The sequence below is a fragment of the Phascolarctos cinereus genome, unplaced genomic scaffold, assembly GCF_003287225.1.
Source record: "Phascolarctos cinereus isolate Bilbo 61053 unplaced genomic scaffold, phaCin_HiC Scaffold_2;HRSCAF=192, whole genome shotgun sequence".
Taxonomy (NCBI): Eukaryota; Metazoa; Chordata; class Mammalia; order Diprotodontia; family Phascolarctidae; genus Phascolarctos; species Phascolarctos cinereus.
In genome coordinates, this window is record NW_027555625.1 from 315997192 (window position 1) to 316024039 (window position 26848).

The 26848-nt window shown below is 40.0% G+C and overlaps 1 protein-coding gene across 1 annotated transcript; it reads left to right on the forward strand.

Moving 5' to 3' along the window:
* The first annotated feature begins 5733 nt into the window (after positions 1-5733).
* Positions 5734-25026, forward strand: LOC110211332 (BPI fold-containing family A member 1-like). Its single transcript, XM_020990555.2, has 9 exons — positions 5734-5882; positions 7719-7886; positions 12289-12436; positions 15018-15125; positions 16741-16887; positions 21595-21667; positions 22011-22074; positions 23743-23819; positions 24838-25026. Exons 2-8 carry the CDS (start codon positions 7727-7729, stop codon positions 23778-23780), a joined length of 738 nt encoding a protein of 245 aa, XP_020846214.1. The 5' UTR covers positions 5734-5882; positions 7719-7726; the 3' UTR covers positions 23781-23819; positions 24838-25026.
* The last annotated feature ends 1822 nt before the right edge of the window (positions 25027-26848 follow it).

Here is a 26848-nt window from a genome sequence, read left to right on the forward strand (position 1 = left end):
AATACATATATCTTCTCCACATATTAGAATACAGTTTATCCTTGTATAGTTCCTTATAATAAGCAATCATGTTTACCTGTTTATGTTTCTTTTGATTCCTATGTTGTATTTCAAAGTTTCTATTCAGTTCTAGTCTTTTCATCAAAAATGGCTAGAAGTCTTCAATTTCATTAAAGGTCTGGTTTTCCCCCACAGGATTATATTTAGTTTTTATGGATAAATTATTTTTGGTTGTAAGGCAATATTCTTTGCCTTCTGGAATACTGCATTCCAAACTCTCCACACCTTTTTGGGAGAGGTGTGTGTGCTAAATTCCATATGGTCTTGACCCCTTGATATTTGATTTCTTTCATTCTGGCTGTTTGAAATATCTTTTATTTAATCTGGAAGCTCTGGTTTGAGGCTAAGATATTCCTAAAAGTTTTCATTTTGTGATTTCTTTCAAAAGGTCGCTAGTGGGTTCTTTCTATTTTTACTTTGCTTTCTGGTTCTAAGAGACACAGGTAAGTCTTAGTCTGCTAATTATAAAGACACAGCTTGTTCCTGCTATGTAACCATTTCAAATTAGGTTGTTTCCACCCACACAGTTGGGGCATTTCCCAGAAGCCTTCTGTTTCTTACATGGGTGCTTCCATCTTAGGTGGTGTGGGCAAAGTCTAGTTACCATAATGTTCAAAGAGGTTCTCCCCTCCCATCTCAGTTAAGATTTTGTACATATCGTTTAAAGCTGTTAAGTCTCTTTCCAAAACTTTCTTCTATAACTCATTTCTTTTCCTAGTTTTGCCATTGATATTCTCATTTGTTGTTTTTGTTTTAAATCATTTTTGGGTCCTTTTTCTTCTTTTTTTAAACTCTTGCTTCATTTCTTCCAGGAACTCTAGTTCACCTTATTCCCAAGCTGCAATTTTCTCTGAGGCTATGCTTCTAGATGTTTTAAAGTCATTCTCTCCTGGATTTGTTTCAAGTTCCCCATCACCATAATAGTTCTTTATGGTGGAATTCTTTTTTATTTTCTCATTTTCCCAGCCTTTTTACTCACTTTAGACTTTATGTTAGGGTCAGGCTCTAGTGTACTTCCGGGGGAAATGTCTAAACTGAGCTTTTGTCTTCTTGGGTTTTTCTGCTGCTTTTTTTGGGAGAGAGGAGTACAGAGTGTTGTATCATTCCAGTATCTCAGGGACAACTCAAGCTGGGAACCTGAAAACTTTCAGTGCTCCTGAAGTGGTTTGATCCAGGGCAAAGTCTGATAACTGCCCTCTTGGTCTGAGCTCTGCAAGTTCCTGACCTAGGTTTAGGTCTATGCAACATTCTTATTGGCTTGTCCCAAGTTTAAAGTTCCAGTATGTTGCCATTGAATTCAACCACAGTTAGCCAGCTGGAAAGCTCTGTTGGTTCAGAGTAACAGAACCGCAGGCTCTTCTTTGGTTTGGGATTCTTGCCCTGGTTGTCCATTGTAGGCTTCAAACTTAGCTGCTGTGGCAGATGAAACCCTGCTGCACTCCTGAGATCAGAGCTACACAGTCATTTTCTTTCTTCCTGACTTCCCTATTAATGCCAAGGGTAATGCTATCTATCTAGTAACCCAGGCTCAAAATCCACATACCATCCTGAACTCCTCATTCTCTCACTCACTTTTCATATTCAATCAATTGTCAAGTCCTGTTCATTTTTGCTTTGTAACATCTCTTGAATAGGTACACGTTTCTTCTCCTCTCATGCTACAAATACTTAGGTGCAGGCCGTTCTGATCTTTACATGGACTATTGCGATAACTTACTGGTTGGTTTCCCTACTTCCAGTCTCTCTCTACTCCAGTCCATCCTCCACTGGGCTATCACTTACTAAAGCCCAGGTTTGACCATATCATTCATCTATCCAAAAAACCCCAGTGACTCCCTATAGTTTCCAGGATCAAATACAAAATTTGGCATTCAAAACCCTTTATAACCTAGCCTCTTTCTTCCTTTCCTATCTTCTTGTATCCTACTCCCCTCCATGTGTCCTGTAATCCAATGACATTGGCCTCCTTATTTTTAATCACACATGATCGACTCTCTATCTGCTAACTCCAGGCATTTTTACTAGTAGCCTATAGCAATCTGCTTCCTCACCTCTACCTCTTGGCTTCTCTGGATTTCTTAAAGCTCAGCTAAAGTCTCACCTTTGGCAAGAAACCTTTCCAAGTCTTCCCCAATCTTAGCGCCTTCCCTCTGAGACTATCCCCAGTTTAACTAGTCTACGTCTTGTTCTAACGTAATTATTTGCATGCTGTCTCTGCTTTTAGACTGTGAATTCCTTGAGAGTAGGAACTGGTTTTTTACTTTCTTTGCATTCCCAGTGCTTAGCATAGTGTTTAGTACATAGTAAACACATGTTACTTGACTGACTGACTTTATTTGTGAACTTGTTTTTCATTTGGCACACAGTCTAGGGTTCAAAACACTCCTCGCTTTGCAATGTTACCTCTAAGCTTAGGTTCTCTCCTTTCTCTAGGCATGGCTATCCCTGGCTAGATCCTATGTGATTCAGAGGTGGATAGTGAATGACACAGCTGCCAATCCAAATGTTCTAGCATCCTGTACAAAGTGAAGGTTCTCCTGTATGGGTGTGGAGACTCTTTTTTTTTTTTAAGGTGCATCATGTTTTACCCTCTATTTTTTTCCAGTTACATGTAAAAATAATTTTAAAAATTCTTTAAAAAATTTTTTTGAGTTCCAAATTCTTTCCTTCCCTCTCTTCCCCCTTCACTGAGGAGGCAAGCAATTTGATGAGTTAAAAATTATAGTCACACAAAACATATTTCCATAGTAGTTATGTTGTGAATGAAAACAGAGACTCCCCCCAAAAAAAAACCACCAAGAAAAATAAAGGGTTTTTTTTTAATTTTAAATATGCTATGATCTGCATTCAGACTCTATCAGTTCTTTCTCTGGAGATGGATAGCATTTTTCAACATGAGTCTAGGGCCTCTTCTTAATAATAATAGCTAACATTTACATAGTGCTCACTATATACCAGATGCCATATTAAGCACTTTATAATTATTATCTCATGTGGTCCTCATGACAACCCTAGGAGGTAGGTGCCATTATTATCCTCATTTGAGAGATGAAGAAACTGAGGCAGATAGAGATTCAGCAGCTTGCTGAGGGCCACACAAATAGTAAGTATACGAGGCTGGATTTGAATTCAGGTCTTGCTAACTCTAAGCTTAAGACTTTATCCACTGTACCACCTAGCTATGTCTTTGCTCTGGTGTATAGTCTCAGTTCTATTTTAGTTCCCAAGTTCTGGAATGCTCTGCATGGCATGGCTATCCTTGGCTAGATCCTATCTTCAGTGTCCATAAACTTCTCCATCTGCCTTCTTATACTGACCTGGGCCAGAAATATGACTCACTGTGATTTTTTTCTTGGATTTCCCAATCAGGACTCAGACTGGTGTGCTTTCGAGATCTTTGTGAAAGAATTGTATTGGGGAACTTGGCTATACTTCTTCGTGCTATTGTGCCATCTTGGCTCCACTTCTTTGCCCCCCCCCCTTGTTGTAGTCAGTAGAGAATGTGTGCAATATTTCTGCTTTTTTGCTTTTGTTTATGCATGAGTTCCTCCCATTCGTGATCCTGGCAATGCATGTTAATTGTGTTTTTCCCTCTGTACTTTTCAAAAAAGGAATAGAATGGTCTAAAAGCCAGAGGCTTCTTCCTGGGAAAGGAATCCTTTCCTGGGAAAATTCTCAAATGGGCCATTAAAAAGATGATTCACGAAAAATCTTAATAGGTAAGAGGTACTTCCAAACAATCATCCTGACTTCATGTAGACTGTCATGCCAGACTAACCTTATTTCACCTTATTTCCTTTTTTCCTTGACAGGATTACTAAAGTGGTAGATGAAGGGAGAATATCATATACGTTCTTTATCTGTATTTTAACAAAACATTTGATAAAGCATTTCATTTTATTTACATGGAGAAGATTGAGAGATATCATCTAGATAACAATACAAATGGAGAGATTCAGACTTTGTTAAATGCCTACATTTAAAGGATAGTAATTAATAGTATAATGTCAATGTCATAGGTCTCCAGTGGAGCATCTTAGGGATTCTCAGGCCTCTGCTGTTTTGCATTTTTAATCAGTGTTTTGGACAAAGGTGCAGATGTTCAGTTTATCAGATTTGTAGATGATACCATGCTGTGAGGGATAGCTAACACAGTGGATGAGAGAATTAGGATCCAAAAATATCTTGACATATCAATGCATTGAATTGAATTGAATGAAATTCAGTAGAGATAAATGTAAAGAATTTCACTTGGGTAAGAAAGAAAGAAAGAAAGAAAGAAAGAAAGAAAGAAAGAAAGAAAGAAAGAAAGAAAGGAAGGAAGGAAGGAAGGAAGGAAGGAAGGAAGGAAGGAAGGAAGGAAGGAAGGAAGGAAGGAAGGAAGGAAGGAAGGAAGGAAGAAAGAAAGAGAAAGAAGAAAGAAAGAAAGAAAGAAAGAAAGAAAGAAAGAAAGAAAGAAAGAAAAGAAAACAAAAGCTCAAAAACCTTATAAACAAAATGGAGGGAAGCATAGTTAGCCAGGAGTTTGTGTGGGGAAAAAAAAAGATCTAAGGGTCTAATGAAGTATAAACTTAATATGATTCAACAATTTGATGTGTTAACCAAAAGAGCAAATGAAGTTTTGCATTGCGTTAAGAGAGTCCTAGCTTTTATGAATAAGGAGGTCATATTCCCTCTGTACTTTTGCTTCATCAGACTTCATCAATAGTCTTGTGTTAAGATCTGAGTATTACAGTTTAAGAAAGCTCCAAATGATGAGTGGCAGGCAATCAGCATTGTGAAGGAACCATGTCATATAAGGACTGATTAAAAGAACTAGATATGTTTAGCATAGTGAAAAGAAGATTTAGGGTATGGGAACATAATCACTATCTTCAAGTCTTTGAAGGACTGTCATTTGGGAGAGGGACTAGATTTTTCAATTTGGTCCAAAAGGCAGAACCTAATGGGTAGAAGTTGCAAAAAGGCAAATTTAGATTTGGGGAGGGGACTCCTACAATTTTTGTTATTGTTGTTCTGTCATGTCTGACTCTTTGTGACCCCATTTGGGGTTTTCTGGGCAAAGATACTGGAATAATTTGCCATTTATTTCTCTAGCTCATTTTACAGATGAGAAAACTGAGGCAAACAGGGTTAAGTGACTTATCCAGGTCACATAGCCAGTAAATGCCTGAGGTAAGATTTGAACTCAGGAAAATGAGTCTTCTTGACTTGAGCCTAGCACTGTATCCAGTGTGCTACCTAACTGTCCCTCCTAACAATTAGAGTTACATAAAAGCTAAATGGGCTGCCTCCAAGGAGTGGTAGATTCTTCTTCCTTGGAGATCTTCAAGTGCAGGTTGGATAACCACTTGTCAGGTATATTATAATGGGGATTGATGAATTTCTGTTATGTTTTAGGCTGCTGAGGTCTCTTCCTGCTCTCAGCTTCTATGGTTCTGTGGTTCACCTCATAAGTCAGATCTTTCTGATTACAGGAAGCCTAGATACAATAGGGGTCCCTCAATTCTGCCCTATTCATCAAAGAAAGCTTCAAGTGTTAAGTGACAGGCTGAAATTGCCTCCTGTTTCATTTATCTCTCTTTTGAGTTTCCTGTCCTCCCCTGGCAGAACAATCAGCAACTATTGACTTTGGAGGATGCTAAGAGACACTATAAATATAACATTCTGTACCATTTTCTTGAAATCCATCATCAGATTCTAAGTTTCCTGCTTCCTCTGGCTGTTCTGGCTATAAAAGGGCCCCTCCTGTGCAGAGGTTGACAGGAGGAGGTAGAGAAGGAGAACTTGGATCCCTGCTGAAACTCCTCAGAGAGATCCAGGTGAGACCCATCAGCCCAGCCCTCTCTTCCTTGGTAGAGTTTACCCTTGGGGTCCAGGGGCTAAGGCAAGAAGCCTCTTTTTTGCTTAAATCCCTGGGGGGCCCTTTAAAGACCTCTGTCCCCCAAATCTCTGCTGGCCTCTGTCCCTAAGTTGAAATGTTAGGCTGAATCAGGAATATCTCCTAAAGGATTTTTCTTTTGCTCTGTGACCAATCTTAGTAAGGCTATTTTAAAATCAAACAGGGTTTATAAATTTCTAAGAAAATGTACGTTTGCTTTCAATGTATATTTGTAAGCTCCTTGAAAACAGGGGCTGTTTTTGACCTTTTTGTATCCCCATCCCTTAACACAGGGCCTTGCTCATAGTAAATATTTAACAAGTGCTTGTTGACCCACTGACTGGCTTGTTTGACCAATATTAGTGCTTTATAAATTACACAGAGTCATCCAAATCAATTCCCTTCCCCTCTCTGGTCCTCAGTTTCTTCATTGTAAAATGAGAAGATTGTACTAGAACTAGACAGAGTCTCAGGTTTCTTTCAGTTTTAACATTCTGTTATCATCTCATTCTCAGTTCAGAGATGGACATACGAGAGGAAGGATATTTGGAGATAAGGAAGAATTTTATGCTAAACTATAAAACTGCTACATTTAGAAGTCATTCAATAAGGTTGCTTCCAATGAAAACTAAAATGTATGCCTTGTGGAACTATCCCTATTCAGGGCTATTCAACCACCTGTTTTGACGAAGGTCCAAACCCTTGCTGGGTATGTATGTCAGAAAAATCTTGATAGCAGAACCAAAAGCTTTAAGCTGTAATGTCTTGAACTGGACCTTCTGGTGGGAGAGTCTGTTCCTGAAAACCTAGAATGTCAGAGCCGGAAGAGGGATTACAATTGTAGAATATACAGGGAGTCTCTGCCTAACTGGGGCTAGAAGCCAGGTTCCAGGCAGCCTGGTCCTCTTTCTCTCAAACCATACTGCTTCTCTGTGTGCAGCTCAGGAGGTAATGAAACACCTGAAGGTGACCAGAGGAAACATGTTATGGTTTTAGCACAAAGGAAGGGAAGCAGTAACTTGCCCAGCTATGAAGAGACATGAAGTTCTAGCCTGGAAGATTTGTGGAGGGGACAAGGTCTGTGAGTTCATTGATAAAGGGTGAGGTGAAGGATAGTGCCAAGAGGTTAAGTGACTTGCTTAGGGTTTGCATAACCAGAATGTGTCAGAGATGGGACTTCAACCCAGATTTTCCTGTCTTCACGTTTGGCTTGCTATCTGCTACATTGTGCTGCATCTCAGAGGACTTATGCAAGTTGGAAAAGAAGAAAGAAAGGAAAGAAGGTAGGAACTACAGGAGGGAGAGAAGAAGGAAATTTAGTAAGTGCTTACAATGTGCCAGGGACTGCACACGTGCATATACGGATTTAGGAAAGAGACAAAATAAGGGACCTTTCTCACAGTATATATGGAGAAACATGGCATTTGTGAGTTCGGACCAAACTAGCAAGTACCCAATCTCACCTTATCTTCGTTCAAACATACTCTGTGAGACCCTAACCAAAAAACTTTTTTGTGCTGGAGGAGTTTTTGTCTCTGGTGTGTGTGTGTGTGTGTGTGTGTGTATGTGTGTGTTGGGGGGGCGCATTTCTTTTCTGCTTCATTTTCCTTAATTTTATTCTTTAAACCTATCTTTGAATGGAAGTAACAGTGAAATTATTTAAAGTATTCTGACCATTGTAAGCAAATCTGGAGGGGAAATCTCATATTTACTTCATATTTTAATTTGGAGAAAATATTTTTTTAAATGTTTTTTAATTAGTTCTTTTTAATATCAGGAAGGAAGATGCTTAAGATTTGGAGGCTTGTTCTCTTCTGTGGACTGCTCACACAGAGCTCAGCCTACCCCAAAAGACACAAGCCGATCCTGACTCACCCACACCCAAAAGTGTCTGTTCAAGCAGAAGCATCAGCACGGGCAAGCTTACTCTTAAAAACAGCGACCAGTAAGTTACCATCTGACCCAGTCCCAACTGGTGATCCTCAGGTGACCTCTGACCAGAAATGAAAAGCTCGAGGGAAGGAAGGCTGGTAGCAGTAAAAGACATGTGTGATGATACGTGGAGTGGGTGGGGATTTTAAATGGATTGACATAACCTGTTCTCCAAAACTCATAAGAATTTTGAGAGGGGCGAGGCATAGTAGGGCATTGCAGTTGAATTAGAGATTCACTAGAATCTCTTTTTTTGAGAGTATCTACCAATCTGTGACAATGGGATATAGAGGGGGAAAAAGTAATTGGGAAATCAATTCATTTCTTGAGTCTACTCCTTAATTACCCATAGATCTTTATTAAGTCGCTTCCCCTCACTCTGCCCCCTAAAATGAGATTGACTTATAGAGATAATGTGATACAGGGGAAAGAGCCCTGGATGTGGAATCAAAGACCTGTATTCCAATCCCAGTACTACCATTTACTATTTGTTTGACCGTAAGCAATTAGTCAGTCAGTTTTCTCATGTAACAATAGCTGAAGATTTATATAGCACTAACCATGTTCCAGGCACTATACTAAGCACTTTAAAATGATTATCTCAATTAGTCCTCACAATAATCCTGGGAAGTAAGTGCTATTACTATCCCCATTTTACAGATGAGGAAACTGAGTCAAACAAGTTAAGTGGCTTGCCCAGGGTCACACAACTAATTAGTGATTGAAGCCCAGATCTGAACTGAAGTCTTCCTAACTCCAGGCCTGGTACTTTATCCACTGTGCCACCTACCTGCCTCATCTACAAAAGGAAGTATTGGTTAGATGACCACTAAGGTCCCCATTGGCTCCGAACACATTTTCCTATGACCATAAACCTTTTTAAATCTTTTCCATATCTCTATCTATACTGCTGCTATAACAGCTTAGACTGAAGCCAAACTTTACAGAACAAATCCCCTTAATAAAAGTATTTGTTCTGTAAAACTTGATTCAGTCAAAAGGCCACACCCAAGGACTCACATGTGGCCTCAAAGCCACAGGTTCCCACCCCTGGCTCAGAGGTTATTGTATTCAGTCATATCTGACTCCTTGTGACCCCATTTGTGGTTTTCTTGACAAAGATACTGGAGTGGTTTGTCATTTCCTTCTCCAGCTCATTTTATAGATGAGGAAACTGAGGCAAACAGGGTTAAGTGACTTGCCCAGGATCACGCAGCTAGTAAGTATCTGAGGCCAGATTTGAACTAAAGAAGATAAGTCTCCTTGACTTCAGGCCTTGTACTCTATCTGATGGGTTATTGACCCAAGCCAAGCCCTTTGCGCCTTATCCCAAAGGAATCTGATTCCCATTTGTCTATGGGCCCTAGAGAAACTCCACCTTGGACTCTCCTTGAACTCCTGCTTGATCAAGGAAGTTTCTAGCTTTCCCCTGAGGCTCATTATCCCCTATACCCAATCTCCTAATTCTCAGTTACCCTTAATTTAGCCCAGCCCTCTATTGTCTGGATGCCCCCCCTTCCTACCCTAGATCCTATCTATTGATCTCCAATCACCCCAGCCTGCTAGCCACTCCCATCAAGATATCCTTTCTCCCAGACCCCTTCTCCAGTCACCCCAGACTACTTGGCCACTCCTAGATTCCTCCCACAGTCTTTCTACATATAAGATCCATCTTGGACACCATTAAGGGGATGAGATTTACTCTAGCCCACTTGTCAATAAGAGTATCACACATATTTAGATTCCTTAAGAGTCTGGCCAATATGGTAGATCTTTATTAAACCTTGTCTTTGGCTGAAAGAAGGCTTGGGTCAAATTCATTGAGGCAGGACCCGCATATCACTATTTTGGTGTTCCAGTACCCCTAAACTTCCGAACCTCAATATATCCACTGTGCCACCTAGCTGCCTAGAGGAGCAACCATTTCATCACCACCACCTGACAAAATGAAATCTTTATTCAGTAAAGTGTAACTGCCAGACAACATAGTCTGCTCCTTGTCTTTAAGCTGGTTTCTGTTTCAGCCTTTCCAATGACCCAGGTCTTTCCTCATCAAACTTGTAGATTATAGGGATTCTGGGCATTCCCCAAACCCTTCACACATTTGGGAGCTATTTGAAGAATAGATTTCTGTACTATGAATTCTTATCTTTCTTCATATCAAGGAGCATCTTCAATTTCAATCTCCTGCTTCAATTGTAAGTCTGAACCATTGTCCTCTCATTGTCTCATTGCCCTGGGGCTATAGGAGCAGTGGAGGGACATGAATATCTTCATTTCCATGCATAATAATTCAGAAAATAGTCACTCAAAAATAAACAATAGATTTTGACTGTGGTCCTTAGTTAGCAATTCAACATAAATCTTTTGTTTTTTAATATCACCTGTATTTCCCAATATAACTCACTCTGTCTCCCAGAGAACCCAACGACAAAAATTTAAATAGAGAGGGAAAAAACAGTTTGCAAAACTAACTGATACATAAGCAAGTCCAACATTATATACAATATCTCCAACTCTTAGGATCCCTTCCACTTCTGAAAGAAAGGGAGGTAGTTATATTCTCATTTCTTCTCTTTAAGGATACCCTTAGTCATTACAATTTGGTGGTGTTTGGTTTAGATTGTTTCGTTGTTAGTGAATAACGTTGTTACTTTAGTTTTTTAATCTTTTATTAAGAGCTTACTATGTGTGACATTACACTAAGCCTTGGGGATGCAAAAGAAAAAACAGGGATCGTGCCCTTGTGAATCTCATATTCTAATGGAGGAGATGATATGCACTTACAGAAGGCAGAGTTTGAGCTGAGCTTTGAAAGAAGTCAAGGAAGTCAACAGGTGGTGGTAAACAGGGAGATAATACCAGATGTAGAAAAGACAGCCATTGAAAAGCCAGGGAGTAAGGAAATAGAGAATCATATTCCAGGAAGAGTAAGAAGGTCAATGTTGTTGAATGGTAGAGCACATGGAAGGAAGTGAAGCATAAGAAGACCGGAAAAATAGGAAGGGGCTAGGTTGAGAAGGGTTTTAAATGGCAAAGGGAAGATCTTTTATTTGATCTTGAAGATAAAAGGGAGCCTCTGGAGTTTATTGAGTAAGAGAGTGACATAGATTTGTTGCAGCACTTTTTATGGTAGTAAAAAATTGAAACAAAACTGATGCCTGTTTTGGAGGAGGTAGCCAAAAGATAGTTGGTAATATGAGCCTGGAGTCCAGAGATGATGATTGATACAAATTGATGAAATCATTAAACGAGATAGTATAGAGGGAGCTGAGAAGAAAGCCAAGGACAGAGTCTTCAGGGGCACCAATGGTTAGTGGGCATGATCTGGATGCAAATCAGCAAAGGAAACAGAGAAGGAGCAGTCAGGCAGGTAGGAGGAGAAGCAAGAGAGAGCAATGTCATGAAAACCCAGAGAGAAAAGAATAATGAGGAAAAGAGAGCAGTTGGCAGTGTCAAAAGTAGCAGAGAAATCTGGAAGAAGAGGACTCTTGCATTAGTCATCCTGATTTCTATGAAACTATATTACACTATGCACTAAAATTTGTTTATCCATTTCCCCTCAAATTTTCGTTAAGTCGTGTCCAACTCTTCCTGATCCTATTTGGGGTTTTCTTGGCAAGGATGCTGGAGTGGTTTGCCATTTCCTTCTCCAGCTCATTTTATAGATGAGGAAACTGAGGCAAACAAGGTGAAGTGAGTTGCCCAGGGTCACACAGCTAGTGTGATTTGAACTAAGGAAGATGAGTCTTCTTGACTTCAGGCCTGGCATTCTATCCGCTGTACCACCTAGTTGCCTCCTTCAAAATAGGTATCAGCTTTGTTTTAGTTTTTTTTTCCTACCACAAAAAGTGCTACAACAAACATCCATTAAATACCTGTTATGTATCAAGCCATGTGCTTAGTGCTGGTGTTACAAAAATAAAAAAATGAGACAACCTGTACCTCTCAGGGAGAGATCTCTGTGAGATTTTGATCTATGCCTGGTTTCTGCCATTTCAAAGGGAAAAGATAGATAGATTTCTATTGGTTGAAACAAAATGAATGTAGGATTTAGGGCAGGAGGGGATTTAAGGATGCTGTGATTGTTGAGTTTTGGAAGATTTGGGGAAGACAGAGATGTATTTCCATCATTGCTCACCTCAGCCTGTGGGCCATCACTCTTCCATTAATGAACTATTCATGTAGGCTTAAGAGCTATGAGGGAGATTATTTAGTCCAACCCTTCAAGATGAGAAATGTGAAGCCCAAAGAGGGCACCAAATTTGCCTGAGACCATATAGGTAGTAAGAAGCAGAGCTGGGTTCAAACTCAGGTCCTAACTCTAGACCTCGTTCTTTTGTCTCTATGCTAGATTATTCTTGTATAAGCAAGAGTTAAACGTAAGACTTGCTGATTCTTGAAACTATTTACAGGTTTACACAGCCAACTGTTGAGCACAAATACTCCAAGAAATCTTAAGAAACTCTCCTTCATGAAGGCTGTGCATGCTTTTCAAGATGGATTGCTTGGAAATTTGCATGCAGGAGTGGATGCCAAGCTTTTTGTTCGTGAGTTTTCTTCGTAAGTTCACTTTATTAATTGTCTAGTCTCAGACCCAAATGTGGGAACCCAATAGTCCCAGGCAGTGACAAATTGTATAGGTTAAGTCAGGGGAGAGCTGGGTGAGAGGATAGAGCAGTTTAAAGCAGTGTCTGACTTTGAGAGAAGGGGAAGGACAAATAAAGGGTCAGGTAGGGAAGTGTGTAGGTGGGGCAAAGGTAAAATCTTTGATCTCCTCCAAAGAAAGTGTTTATAGTTCTGAAGAACTAAGTTGACCTGGAGATGGCCCTAGGTATATGTTTTAGAGTATCATGTGATGGCAGAGAAGAAATTTTGGTTAAAAACAATCAAAAGAGAAAAATACTCATGGATAGAGTATTGGCCCTAGAGTCAGGAGGACCTGGCTTCAAATCAGGCCTCAGACACTTGACATTTACTAGCTGTGTGATCCTGGGCAAGTCACTTAACCGCAATTGCCTCAAAAAAAAAAAAAAGAAAGAAAAAGAAAAAAAAATATTCAACATACTATATCCACAATATAACATTATTCCCTTGGAAAGGCCCAGAGTAACATTATAACCTGGAGACACATGAGAGTATTCTCAACCATCAGCAAAAGAAGCAAAGAAAGAAGGAAACAAGCATTTGTTATTATACTCTTACTATATGCTAGGTGAAGTAAGATAGATTGTTTCTGTAGCAGTGCTATATGGTTATTGTTTTAATCATCCATGGCTGCAGGTCCATGGCCTCTGTCATGGTTGAAAGTAAGGTTGCCATAGGTATAAAGCTCCTAGCTCTGTCAGTTATTAGTAAACTGTGAATCTACTAATAAAGAAGGTCAATGGCTTCTTCAGCAAGCCAAAAGATGTTGAGGAGGAGAGGTAGCCCCTTTTGATAAGCATAGAACAAAGAACAGAAGTTGGTAGGTGGGGGAAACATATGACTGGTTAAAGGACTGACAGCATCATGGGGGCAAGGATAATGTGATTGGCTGAAAGTCTGGATTGTGCACTGATAACAACTCTTCCTTTCATCTTGACAATGTTGACTGATATTGTCCACCTGGATCTTGTAGAAATAACTAATGATAGATATCAAATTTCCTCCAAAAAAAAAGCTATGCAAAAATAGCTAGAGATAACACATTTCCTGGAATGTCACCATGTTAGCTGATAGAGATAACCACAGATGTCCTGAAATTGAACCCAGGATAGTTAATGATATAGAAGATAATAAGTTTCCTTGATGTGAAGTGATTTGCAGATGGTGCTGAGATAACAATTCCCTTTGAATTAAAGTCTTTTGTGAGACCACTGAGCTTTTAAACTTAGCTCAGAGTTTTTCTTCAATTAAAAGTGATTGACTTTTGTATTTACTCAGTTTTCCTTTAATTAAAAGAGATTGATAGGAAAACTGAACTTCTGCATTTAATTGAGAGAAGAAGACTGAACTTTGGAATTCATAAGCTTCCCCACTCAAGAGACAGAGAACAGCTTAGGTAGTTATACACAATAGAATCAGTTGTGAAATAGGATCAATTGAAAACCTGACACAGAGTTGATTTGATTTTCTTACCTCCTTTAAGGTTCTGTTGGAGCCTTCCCACTTCCCCCCACCTCTCAGATCCTATTCTGATAATCCATCCCCCTGTCCAAGAACCATAGACCTGTCATCATTTACTGATATTCTTATTGAATCAATACTCTAACCTCGAAGATGACTCCATCGCACCTGAACTTCTACTGCCCCATACAGAACTTCATGTGGAAACTGGACTGGACACTAGAACACTAAAGGTCCTACTCTGTAATTACCATTATTTCCTAGACATTATTTCCTTTCCTCACCTACACTGGGAGTGTCATAAAATCCAGGATGTTGGCTTCTCCTGGCCTTGTATCACTGATAGTGCCTTGCAAACAGCTAGGACCACCATAAATACTTCATAAATATTTGACTGACTCAGTGGCAATAAAAAGGTGATAGTCCTTGAAGGTGGGAAAATAAAGATGTCTTTTTAATGATTCACCCCCTCTCCAATAAATTCTTAAAACAAAAAGCAACTCTTCATAGATGAACAAATCTAGAAATAGAAGTGAAAAATCTTGAGTTCTAATCTTGGCTCAATTACTAACACATTGGGTACACTGGAGCAAGTCACTTGACTTGACCAAATAAGCATAGAAATCACATGCCATCCCTGCCCCTGCATACAGTATATTGCTGGGCCAATTTTTTATAGTTGTTCAGTCTCACCTTCACAGTTTAGGGTGCATGACTGCAATGAATTGGGAAGGATGTTGTCAATTGGAGCTTTTAATTAGGTCAGATCAACCTGGCCAGAATCCTACTATCAAGCTGGAAGAGAGAATTACTTGAAGTACAATGTTAAGGTTCAGGATCTGTGCCAAAGTTCAGAACTGATGTCAAGGCTCAGAATCTTTGGGTCTTTGGTTGAAAATACCTTCCCTTCTCTCATTCTCCCTTGCCTTTGTCTGACAGAGAACTAAATATGGGAGTGGTTTATTTTGGATCTGGTTATATTTGTGAAGAATGTGAATTATTGACCTCTGTCCTTTAATGTGACTTCTCTGTTTAGGATTAAAGTTATAGAGGCCCAGATCTTTGATATTAACATCACACAAAGTGAAGACAGACATCAGCTATTAGCAACATTCCCTACAACCTTGGATATGGAAGCAAATATGTGAGTGATCTTTTTAAGTTTTAAAACCTCTATTCAGTGAAATGAATAATGTATCAGCAAAAGTAAGCCAGCTACCCATATTCTGATGTTTCTTGACAGATATGAAGAAAATACTTTGTAAATTGTAGAACAGTAGGCAAATGTGAATCATTGCTATTATTCTTTTATTATCATATAATTTCATTCTCATCTTTTTTATGGAGTTCAATCACCAAACTAACAAGTATTTATAAAGCACCTACTATGTGTCAGGCACTAGGCTAGATGCAGGGGACACCATGACAAAAGTAAAAACAGTCATTGAACTCGAGGAGTTTTGAGTCTAGCCAATGGAGACAACCTGCGCATAGAGAAATATGTATGAATTACACAAGATTTGAGGGGAAGGCATTAGTAGCTGGGGGATTAGGAAAATCTCGATGTGGAAGGTGATGCTGAAGAAAACTAGGAAATCTGAGAAAAGGAAATGAGAAGGGAATGCTTGTCATATATTTGGATCATCAAGTGCAAAGGCTTGAAGTTAGAAGATGTAGTATTGTGGATAAGGACCAAGAAGAAGCACAAATTGGCTATGTGGAAGGGAGCAATGTGTTCCAAGGCTGAAAAGGTGGGTTCGAGTCAAGTTGAAAGTGTCTTAAGTAGCAGAGTAGCCCCTATGGTTAATAAGGATCCACTGGAATTTGTTAAATGATGGCCTGAGGCTGTCAGAATTGTACTTTTAAGCATTTTGGCAGCTGTGTGAATAATGGATTGGAGAGGAGGGAAGGACAATAGGAGACTCCTGCAACAGTTCAGGTGAGAAGTTCTATTGGACTGCATTACAATGGTAGCTGTATGAATGAAGTCAGATTATGAAATGTGAAGAAGAGAATGACAGGAGAGGAGATGGAGTTGATAAGTTCAAATAACTTTTTCAAGGATTTTGACTTCTTGATAAAAGGAGGAGACATAGAGGAAGATAGCTTGTTGGTAGAAATGGGTCTCATGATTTTTTTTAAGTCATATTTGTAGATAGCAATAAGAGAACCAGAATATAAGAAGAAATTACAGATGACAGACAGAAAAGACAGAGAGAGAAAGAGAGGAAGGGGAGTGAAAAAATAGAAAGACAGAGAGACAGAAAGGGGGAGAAGAAGGGAGGGAGAAGGAAAGTGAGAGAGAAGAGAAAAAGAGGAAAAGGAGGAAGACAGAGAGAAAGAAAGGTGGGGGAAAGAAAGAGAGGAGGAAAGAGAGAAGAAAAGAGATGGATGGACAGAAAAGACAGAGTCTCAGAGAGACAGAGACAATCACAGAGAAAGAAAGGGAATAGAGAGAAAGAGACAAACATAAGGAGAGAAAAAGTGAAACAGAAAGAGAGGAGTAGGAGGAGAGAGTGAGGAGATGACAGAGGGGGCAACTGGCTGAAGAAAATAGGTCATGTAGATTTCAAAGTGCTTTGGAAATCATGAAGCATTGGCAAAGACAAATCTCAAAAGGAGTGTAAAGAGAGGAGCTGCCTGTGTTCGTTGTTGCATTTCTCAGTTGGATTTGGTGGCCAGGACTATTGAGTTAACCCAGCTCTTTGATTTTACCCCCATGAGTTCCAGCTCTCTAAACTACATTTTTTTTTCTTTAGAAAGTTTCTTGGAAATATTGGCTTCATAATAGAAGTGAACAACAAATTTCAAATTGGAATAGAGATGGATGAAAATGAAGATGGTTACCTGGTCATTCAGAATTGTAATACTGACTTTGTCAGTTCACAAGTCAAAACCCATAGTAGGTGAGTCGTCAAAGAGCTTGGTGGTGCTCATTGTGAGCAACCAATTCCCATATTTGGTAGGGATGGTAATTTGTTTCCATTCTTTTAGTCCAATTCAGCCTGGTGTCAAATGGAGCCTGATCCTGAGTGACAAGGGGGCTGGTATCATATCCTAATTGCACCATTTAATCCACACAGAGTTCAAAATCTAATTGGAGATATGAGTTTCTCGTACCTTAGTCAAGAAAGACTTCCAGTAAGAGATGCACTATGAAACGATGGATTTGGGAAAGGTGGTTCTGTAAGTAAGATATAGAAAAGCTGTTTAAAAGTTAGTTATTCACAAGTTAGGGAGCAGAAAAAGATGTATTTTCTTATGAAGAAGGAAGTGTTTTTTTTTAAAAAAAAAAAAAGGTAGCATAGTAGATAGAGCGCAAGACCTGAAATCAGGAGGACCTAGTTCAAATCTGGCCTCAGACACTTACTGGCTGTATGATCCTAGGTAAGTCACTTAACCCCAATTACCTCCCCCAATAACAATAACAATAACAAAAAGGGACAAGAGCCAGAGATAAGGGGGTTTCAGTGCTGGGACAGATATCCATGTGAAATGTTTACATCCAGAGAAGACTGAAAGTTGTAAGGTCTTGAGTGAGGGGTAATTGTAAGCATTTCATATGAGTTATATGATATTTATATCCTAAATTACATTATGTAAAGGATATAAATTATATTATATTTATATTATATATGTGTGTGTGTGTGTGTGTGTGTGTTAAAAAGGTGGAGAAATCAGTCAAGCACCAGGCATTTATTAACAGCCTACTTGAGATAGGGTGGGATATGTGGGGTGTCCAAGGAAGACTAGCACCTCTGGTGTGAGGGCTTTCGGAGCCTTTTTCCATGGCTACTCATCTGCCTTTGGTGTCTCCCTGGCCAAAGCAACAACAAACAGCTCATGACAGGCACCAGATATGGAAGCAGAGGACAACAACAACAATTCTTTATAGGCACCAGAGATACAAAATCAGACATGAAACAGTTTCATGCCCTCCTTGCATAGGGAAGTACATGAGTACATATAAGTATATACAAAATAAATATAAGGTAATTTGGTGGAGGAAGGCATTAATAGTTGGGGGGCAATGGGGAAAGGGAAGGGAAGGTACCAGGAAAGCTCTTAGATAACAGGTGGCCTTGAACTGATCTTGAAGAAAACTAGGTATTATAGAAGTCAGAAAACCTGAGTTCTGGTTATAGAACTATCCCTCTCAATTGGAGCATCAGCAAAAGACTTTCTATTTCAGAATTTCAGTTTCCTATTCAATAAGCATTTATTAAGCACTTAATATGTGCCAGGCACTATGTCTAGCACTGAGGATACAGAGAAAGTCAAGACATAGTGCCTGCTCTTAAGGAGTTCTAATAATGGGGGAGACAACATGGAACAACTATTTATAAATAAGATGTATACCAGATAAATGTGGAGTAGTCTCAGAGGAAAGGCACTAGGTTTAAAGAGCACTGTGAAATACTATTTGAAAAAGGTGGGACTTTAGCTGAGACTTGAAGAAAGCCAGGAGATAAAGATCAGGAAGTAGAGCATTTTAGGCATGGGGGACAACCAGTAAAAATGCCTGGAGTCTAGAGATGGAGTGTTGTGTGTGTGTGCGAGAGAGCGCTCTCGTGTGTAGGCACATAAGGTGTAAGAAGACTAGAAAGAGAAGAGGGACTGGGTTATGAAAAGGTTTAGAGGCTAAATAGAAAATTTCATATTTTATGTTTTTATATCTTACTACCTGGAGGTAATAGGGAACCACTGGAGTTTATTGAATGGAGAGGGAGCTGACATGGTTGAATTGTACTTTAGGAAGATCAGTTTGATAGTTGAGTGGAGAATGGACTGGAGAGAGACACTTGGGTCAGGGAGACCAATCAGCAAGCTATTACAACAGGCTAAGTATGAGGTAATGAGGACCTGCTTCAGCATTGTAGAAATGTCAGAGGAAAGAAGAGAGTATATACAAAGAAATGACAGAACTTGACAATTGACTTGGATATGGGAAGTGAGAGAGACTGGGGAGTTGAGGATGCAGCTCCTTGGTTGCAAACTTTGAGGGGTGTCTGAGAGGATGATGGTGCCATCTAGGAAGAAGGGAGAGGGACAACGAGTTCAATTTTGGACATATAGAGTTTTAAGATGGCAATGAAACAATCAGTTTGAGATTCCCAATAGGTATTTGGAGCTATGAAATTGGAGGTCAGGAGTGAGGTTAGGGCAGGACAAATAGATCTGAGAATCATCCTTGTAGAGATGATAATTTGAGAAAATCAAATATTGACTTAGTATTTTATATATGATTCCGTTCTGTGATTCTATTCTGTAACTGCCTGAGCATGTTGGTTTGTCTCTGAGTCAAGTTCAGAAGTTCAGAAGTTCAGACCTCTATTTTTCCTCTCTGAGATAAGTTTAAAAAGTAAGCTTCCCTATAAACCACCTTAATTGAAAGAAAACTGTTATCTCTATACATTCTTGCATACCCATGGAAAATTAAGGGAGATCTGCTCTTCTACTAACGAGCCTTATAGATTTTAGGTGGGTGCCAAAAACTCTGTTATTTCCATTCAACTAATGAGCAGATGGACTCTGATCAACCTTTCCTGTCAGCAGAATGGAAGGAGGGGTTATTGTTAGGTTAAAATGTCCAGGCAATCGTATCGTTTTCATCATCTATGACACTTGAGACTGCAAACAACCATAACGTTCTACATCTGTGATGCTTCCTTTTCTTTGTTCTCAAAACTATATGGAGACTAGTAAGCTCCACAAAATGGTCTTTTGGTTGACTGAGGAGTTGAGAGACCCTTTCTATTGGTAATTGCTAGCCTGACCAATAAATTGAATGTGCTTGGAACTTTGTGCTTCAGTTTACCTTAATTTTCAAATGTAACAAATTAAATCTATGGGAGCTGATGCCACTAAAGGAAATAGTGTAGAGAGAGAAGAGAAGAGGGCTTAGAATTGATCCCTGAGAGACACCACAGTTAGTGGTCAGGATTCTGGATGAAGATCCAGCAAAGGAGACTGAAGTGAGGTCAGACAGGTAGCAGGAGAACCAGGAAAGAGAGTATATCAAGACAGTATTAAAGACAGAGAAGACAGTGTTAAAGACAAGATCTAACTAATTAATTAAATAGAAGATCTAATTATTAATCAAATCTAATTAATAATCTAAATTGATTGTCAGATCTAACAACCATTAAAGGATCATTGGTGACTTTGGAGGATAGCAATAATCACTTCAAAGAGCTGTTGTAAGGATTTTTAAAAGACTTCATAAATGTACAACACTGTAAGAACTTGAGAGATTATTATCCAAGCATCAGTTTCTCTTCTTTGCCTTCTTATAGGACATGTAGTAGGATTCATATCCTACTTGATTGTGAACTCCGTGAGAGCAGGAGCTTTTGCCTCTCCCTCAGTGCTCAGCACCATACACAAATAAAGGGATGAAGCCTATACAGGAACCTGGGGCTGGGGTTAGAAAGTCATAGGACAATCTTTCTCTTCTGACTGTCCAGGGTGGAAGTATGATGCCTAACCCATTGCCCTCCTGATAGATATGAACCACTCTCACCCCCACAATGCTTCCTTTTGGAAGCAGCATGATAGAGTAAGAAAAAAAAATCACTGTATCAGAGCAAGAGGACCAGTTTCCAGATCCCACTCCTGTTACTTACGAGCTATATGGCCTTGAATGAGCCACTGAGACTCAGTTTCCTCATCTGAAAAATGAAGGGGTGAACTAGATAGGCCAAAGGACTAAGGTCCTTTCCAGCAGTAGATCCAATGAAAGAAATATATCAAGATGTCTTGTTCTGCTTTGTTTGTTTGTTTTGGTTTTAGGCAATTAAGGTTAAGTGACTTGCCCAGGGTTACACAGATAGTAAGTATCAAGTGTTTGGTCTGAGGCTGGATTTGAACTCGGGTCCTCCTGACTTCAGGGCTGGTGCTCTATCCACTATACCACCTAGCTGCCCCCTTGTTCTACTTTGTGAGATAGACTCTCCTCATGAGCATATAAATTCTGTCCTAGATCATATTTGTCTTGCTGAGTTACTCAGCCTTCATACAATCATAGGCAGGGGTATGCTAGAGTCAATTCTAACTGACTTGTGAGAGCTGGTTGTTAAATTTTCAGTGTGAGCGTTTGCATCTCAGAAATTGACAATTGATAGAAATCAGGGCTTGATTTATCATTTTCTTGATTTTTCTAGACTTAACCAAGTGTGAATAACACAGATTAAATCTAAAAGCATGTGAGCATACATGCCTGCCCTCTGAATACCCCTACCTCTACCGCCAGTCCGGTTGTTAAACACTTGCCAGCACTCCCCTGTATTGCTCAACAAATACTGTTTGAACTCAGTACAAAGCTCAGGGAAAGAAATCATCATCAGACTAGAGGCCTGGTAACTGTAGGCTAATGACAATAATAATAACTGACATTTTCATAGTGCTTTACAATTTGCGAAGTGCTTTACATCAATTATCTCATTTGAGCCTGGTGACACCCTTGGCCATATGGCAGTTCTTTTGGGCCTGCTTAGCTGAATTTCCCACTGGGATGGGAGGCCTCTAGTCTCTGGACAGAGGGAATCTTCTTCCTCACACTCCTCAAGAAAGTGGTTGATTGTACTCTATCCTCATGGTCTTTTTTCTTTCAGGGTACTCAATTCTCTCCTAGATGGATTTACAAGCGTTCTGAATGCTGTGGTCCCCGAGCTGGTAGAGGAAGCAGTAAGTGTACACATGCAGATTCCTCCTAGCCTTTCTTTAGTATGAGTTCTGGGCAGTACAAAGAGATCTAAACAAAGGACTCAAAGCCCAGGGTCCTAGCCTAAGCTGTCTGGCTCTGTCTTTCTGTGTGTATTTGGACAAGCCCCTTCTCATCTCTGAAAAAATAAAATGAGGGAGAGGGACAAGACGGTCCCTAAGGTTCCTCTGAGTTCTGACATTCATTCTGTAGTCTCTCTTGCACGTGATGTCAGAATAATCACCTCTTAGGTCAGATAAACTTGGTGGTGACACTTACCCTCAGGAAATAGGATCACAACACACCCCTTCTGTGTTTGTATTTCAGCTCTGCTCAGCTGTCAGCACATGCTTACCGAAGTTAGGTGTTAAACTGAAAACAGCTCTTGTGGGTAAGTAAGTGTCTCCTTTCCATGGCAGGGGTGGGGAACCTGCGCCTCGATGTCACATGTGGCCCTCTAGGTCCTTGGGTGCCGCCTTTTGACCTCCTCCAAGTCTTACAGAACAAATCCTTTTATTAAAGGGATTTGTTCTGTGAAGATTGGATTCAGTCAAAGGGCTGCCCTTGAGGACTTAGGATTCGAGGCCGAAGGTTCCCCACCCCTGCTGGCACAGTCTCTCCTTTCCATTTCTAAGGATCTGAGTTACCTAGGCCACTTACTGGCTCTTGTGCTATTGCTGCGCTGAAGCTTTAAGGACTTTGCACCTAGAACAAATTGGCTACTATCTGTTAAATTCTGTTCCTAGTTCTAATCTGTCTCCCTCTCCCCATATCTGCTATGAAGAGGCTAAGAACTAAGTGGGGCTTGCATGTAAAAACACAAAAATAAAAAGAGCAGAAGCTCTGTGCGTCTTCCCTTATCCTTCTGAAAATTCCTTGGAAAGTCCTGGCACAGGTGTCCCACTTTTCTTAGACCTATTGAGCTGAATACAGTCCACTCTGTTACAGGGTTCCCTGATTTCTAGTACTGGGTCATTCCATGGTCCCTAATCTCACACTTTTCCCAAAGAAAAATTAATGACTCACTGATTAATTGATGAATGAATGTAGTGAGTAAAATATTGGTTTGGAGTACATAAATAATGCTCTGTCCTGAAACCTGACCAGCAACATGAAGCCAGGCTGTCTCTAGTGAAAAAAATAGGTCTGAAAAATGGCCAACCTGTGTCAGATTCTGTCCTCTTCAGAGTCCCTGCACGGGCAGATGCCTCTCTAACCACTCCCAATTAGAGAACCAGGTGGAGCCCCACTCCTCCCCGTGGTGAGTGAAAGATGAAGTGACTGAGGAAACAAAGGTTCAAACTTCCAAGTATTTCAGTTTATTAGGTGATGCATGTCAATTGCCTAAAAAATCAGGACCCGACCCTTTCCTTAGCTTAGGGCTAGATGCAATTAATCAAATAAGATCATTTAATTAAAAGAAAACAATTAACCAGGAAACAAAATTAGGTAATCTGATTTCTAATTGGAAGAAAGATTAAGAACTTTCCAAGTAGGGAGGGAGAGAATAACAGGTACAAATACCTGAAATCATAAAAAGAAGTAACTCACTCCCCCCAAGTGACTGTGTACAATCAAAGGAACATGGAAACAGTAACTAATTGTTCAGTATGGGGCCAGTTTTCAGATAAAACATATGGGTTGTTTCAGATGTATAATTACGAGAAAACTCTTTGCATCGATCTTTGGATTTGACTGAGTTTCTGGATCAGCATAATATAGGTCTTTAGGTAAAGGTCTCTAAGCAGCAGGTAAAGGTGGTCCAGCTTCCCAGCTGCACAGGGCTAGGTTCAAACAATGAAATAAGGTTTTCTTTTCCATTCTCACAACTGAATAAAGTTTTATAACAAGACAGAAATTGGACTAGACCCATAATTAAATAGAAAGGAAACTGAATTAGCTGCAGAATTGAGTCCCAAGACAGAGTGAATGCGGTTCACTCAATTCTCATAATTAACCACTTGCTATTCTCATCCCCTCACTTCCTTCACCCCTCCCTACCAAGGCCTTCTAAGCCTCCTTGATTCCACCTGGTCTCAGATGTGGTTCTTTCTTTCAGATGCATTAATATGTGGATATGATCTTAGTGTTAATTAATGAACCTTCCAGAAAGCAAACCAACTTTTTTCCAAACAGGTAAGAGCTGCCTTTTTCAAAAATAGACTGCTTTGATTAATTGCGTTTTCAAAGAATTCTTCTGGGAAAGGGACATCCTAGAATCTAGAATACTGAATTATAGCCCCTCAGAATTAGAGCACTGATTGCAGTCATGAAGACCTTGGTTCAATTCTTGCCTCAGACACTTACTAAATATATGACCCTGGGTAAATCACTACTCAATGAGATCCTTCTCAGCTCTAAATCTATGATCTAGCAAGAGGGGACCTAGCTCAAATGCTCGCTTGAAGCAGGAATGTCATCCTCTATCTACAGTAACTCCAATAATGTATGAAAGTTTGAAGTTTAGGATATTGAGTAGGTGAGAATGACAGAAATGGAGTAACAAAGAAGATACTAAAAGTCACAAATGGTCAAAAATAAAGACTCCCCTTCTCCTCCCCTATGTCCTCTAGATACAATCTCTTCACACAGTGTGATATTGTTCATCTGGGAAAAGGACCCATCATGAGCCAGTCAAGGATTCAGGATGAAAAGAGTTCTGAATTGAGGATCAGGAGGCTTAGGTTATAATTTGAGCTCTGCCCCTGTTTTCTGTGTGACTTTGAGAAAGTACCCAAAAACTTCTCTCTGGGCCTCAGTTTCCTCCTCTGTAAATTGAAGGGGTTGGATTAGATGCTCTCCAAGGGCCCATCTGGCTCTTATGTTCTATGTTCTAAGGTCCTTTCCAGTTGTGATATTCTGTTTTTTGACATCTATCTAGCTCTATTATTCTAGGACTCTGAAATGTGTGTACATGCCCTGATTCTTGTTTCTACACTTTTCTCAATCTCAGCAGGTCCTGTTCTCAGCTTGAGAAGTAGGTGGTGTCTGGGTGGAGTTGGACAGGGTCAGGGAGGCGTGGAAGAGGGTCCTGTGACAGAAGATCAGAACTTCCAAAACCCTCAATTTATGGGCAGGGGGAAAAGATGGTAGTCACCTATACTGGATTTTCTCCTGAGATAAGCTTGTCCTATAATTTTCTTCCTCTTTGAAGGACTTCAAAGCCAGAGAAAAATTGCTGCATTTGGTGTCAGAAGAGATGAAATGTTTTGCATCTGCCAGGGTCCATCAAGTTCTTTTCCCTTGGATTAGGAGCCATTTTCCTTGCATGAATATTCTCTCTGGGAAATGTGTTCCTTCCCACTGATTTCTCTTACAATAAATTTCCATTGTCTAAGCATTACTGGAATGGTCATTGCTTACTGGTCAAACCTTCTTAAGTTGGTAATAGTTGACGTTAGGCATACACATGTCTTGGGAAAGCTCCCAAGGGCAGACACTGAGTCCAGCGCAGAGCACACAGAACATCCTTAGTTTTCCTCTCCTTGCTAGGTTTGGTTTGCAACTTAATGGCTACAGTCAATGCAGTTCCACATCTAGGAATTCTGGCACTGGAGGCAAATCTAGCTGGAGGAGGGGCAGGGAATAAGGGAGCATTGGTAGAGTGATCCTTTCTTATGAGGGTAAGAAGGCCAGGAGGCCGGGGGATTTGAGGAAGGTGAGGAACTGAGAGGATAGAGTGTCCAAAGGATATAGAAGCAGGAGTGGAGAAGACTGAGTCAAGTACTGAATTTATTGGGGAAGATTAAGAATGACCACTGGAAATTTTAAAGAGGACAACAACCAAGATATGGACAAAATTGAGTGAATTTTAAGGAGAAGTGGTCACTGAGTGACACCTACAGAAAAGAAAATCTGATAGAAACACTGATAAAAAAATAAAAAAGGATATACCAACTCTTCTTCCAGCTCCTGTTTCTCCAGGAATATGAGAGAAGCAGCTCACTCTTGGACAAAGTGCCAAAAATATAGTATATTTAAAAGAAATCTAGTGATGAAAGAAGATGAAATGAATGAGAAGAAATATAGAATTAAGGAGAATTTGTTTATTGTAGTAGAGGATTCAGAGGGCACAGTATAAAGGAAAGGGTGAAAAGGGTAAGTACTGGGGAGGACTACATTTCATTTTAGGATAAAGGGCATGGGGATGGCAAATGACTTCTCCTGCCTCACTGGCTAACTTATACTTCACCCAACTCCCAAATTCTTCCTCTTTTGTGTATCCTGGGTTACAAGTCCCCAGAACAGTTAGTGTGTCAATGGCTTGGCAAATCTTCCCAGAAGAAGGGTTTGATAGTCCACAGAATATTGGAGGATGCAACCTAAGCACTGGTGATTAAAAGCTTTGCCCAGGAGGAGGGGACATAGGGGGAAGGCAATGCACTTCCTGACTGTCTTGCTCTAATTTCACCTTTGTATCATCCCTCCAAGTTGTGCCACCTTGAGTAAGTCATTTATCCTCTTTGTCTATTTCATTCCCTTCACAATGAGCTCCAGTGGCTCTCTATTACCTCTAAGATCTAATGTTGAAGTCCATTGTTTGACATTTGAAGTTCTGTATAGACTGACCTTTTCCTAGATTTCCAGCCTTCTTACACTTTACACTCCTCCACACACTCTGTGATCCAGCTATGCTGACCTACTGATAATTCATCTAACAGGACACGCCATCTCCCATCTTTCTTCCTTGGCTTTGGTTGTCCCCCGTACCTGCAATACTCTGTCCCTTCACTTCTGCCTCATCATTCTCTTGTCTTTCTTCAAAAGTCCACTCAAATCTCACCTTCAGCAGACCTTTTCCAGTGCCTTGTCCCTACCCCAGTGTCTTCCTCTCAGGTTACTTTTCACCTATTCTTTACATAGCTTGTATGTACTTAATCACTTATTTTTTTTTCTCCTTCATTAAAATGTATGATCCTTGTGGAAAGGAGTTGTTTTTGTTTTTCTTTGTATCCTCAGCACTCATCAGAGTTTAAGCATTTAGTAAACCCAAATTACCTGACTGACCATCCTTCCTTTTCCTTAAAAACAGCCTTGAAAGATAACTCCATTAGGTAGCTAGAGGTCACCTGATTGTCTCTACTAGCCTTCCTCAACTAGAAAGGTAATGGTAAGTTCTATTTCTCAGGCTTCTCATCCTCCCTTGCTCTCCCTAGGTAGAGGAA

What these genes read in the sequence shown, in the direction of transcription:
- LOC110211332 (XM_020990555.2), top strand. Translation starts at nt 7,727, where the DNA reads ATGCTTAAGATTTGGAGGCTTGTTCTCTTCTGTGGACTGCTCACACAG. An exon ending in ACTCTTAAAAACAGCGACCA is followed by an intron (nt 7,887 to 12,288) that starts GTAAGTTACCAT and finishes AACTATTTACAG; the next exon opens with GTTTACACAGCCAACTGTTG. An exon ending in CCGAGCTGGTAGAGGAAGCA is followed by an intron (nt 21,668 to 22,010) that starts GTAAGTGTACAC and finishes TTTGTATTTCAG; the next exon opens with CTCTGCTCAGCTGTCAGCAC.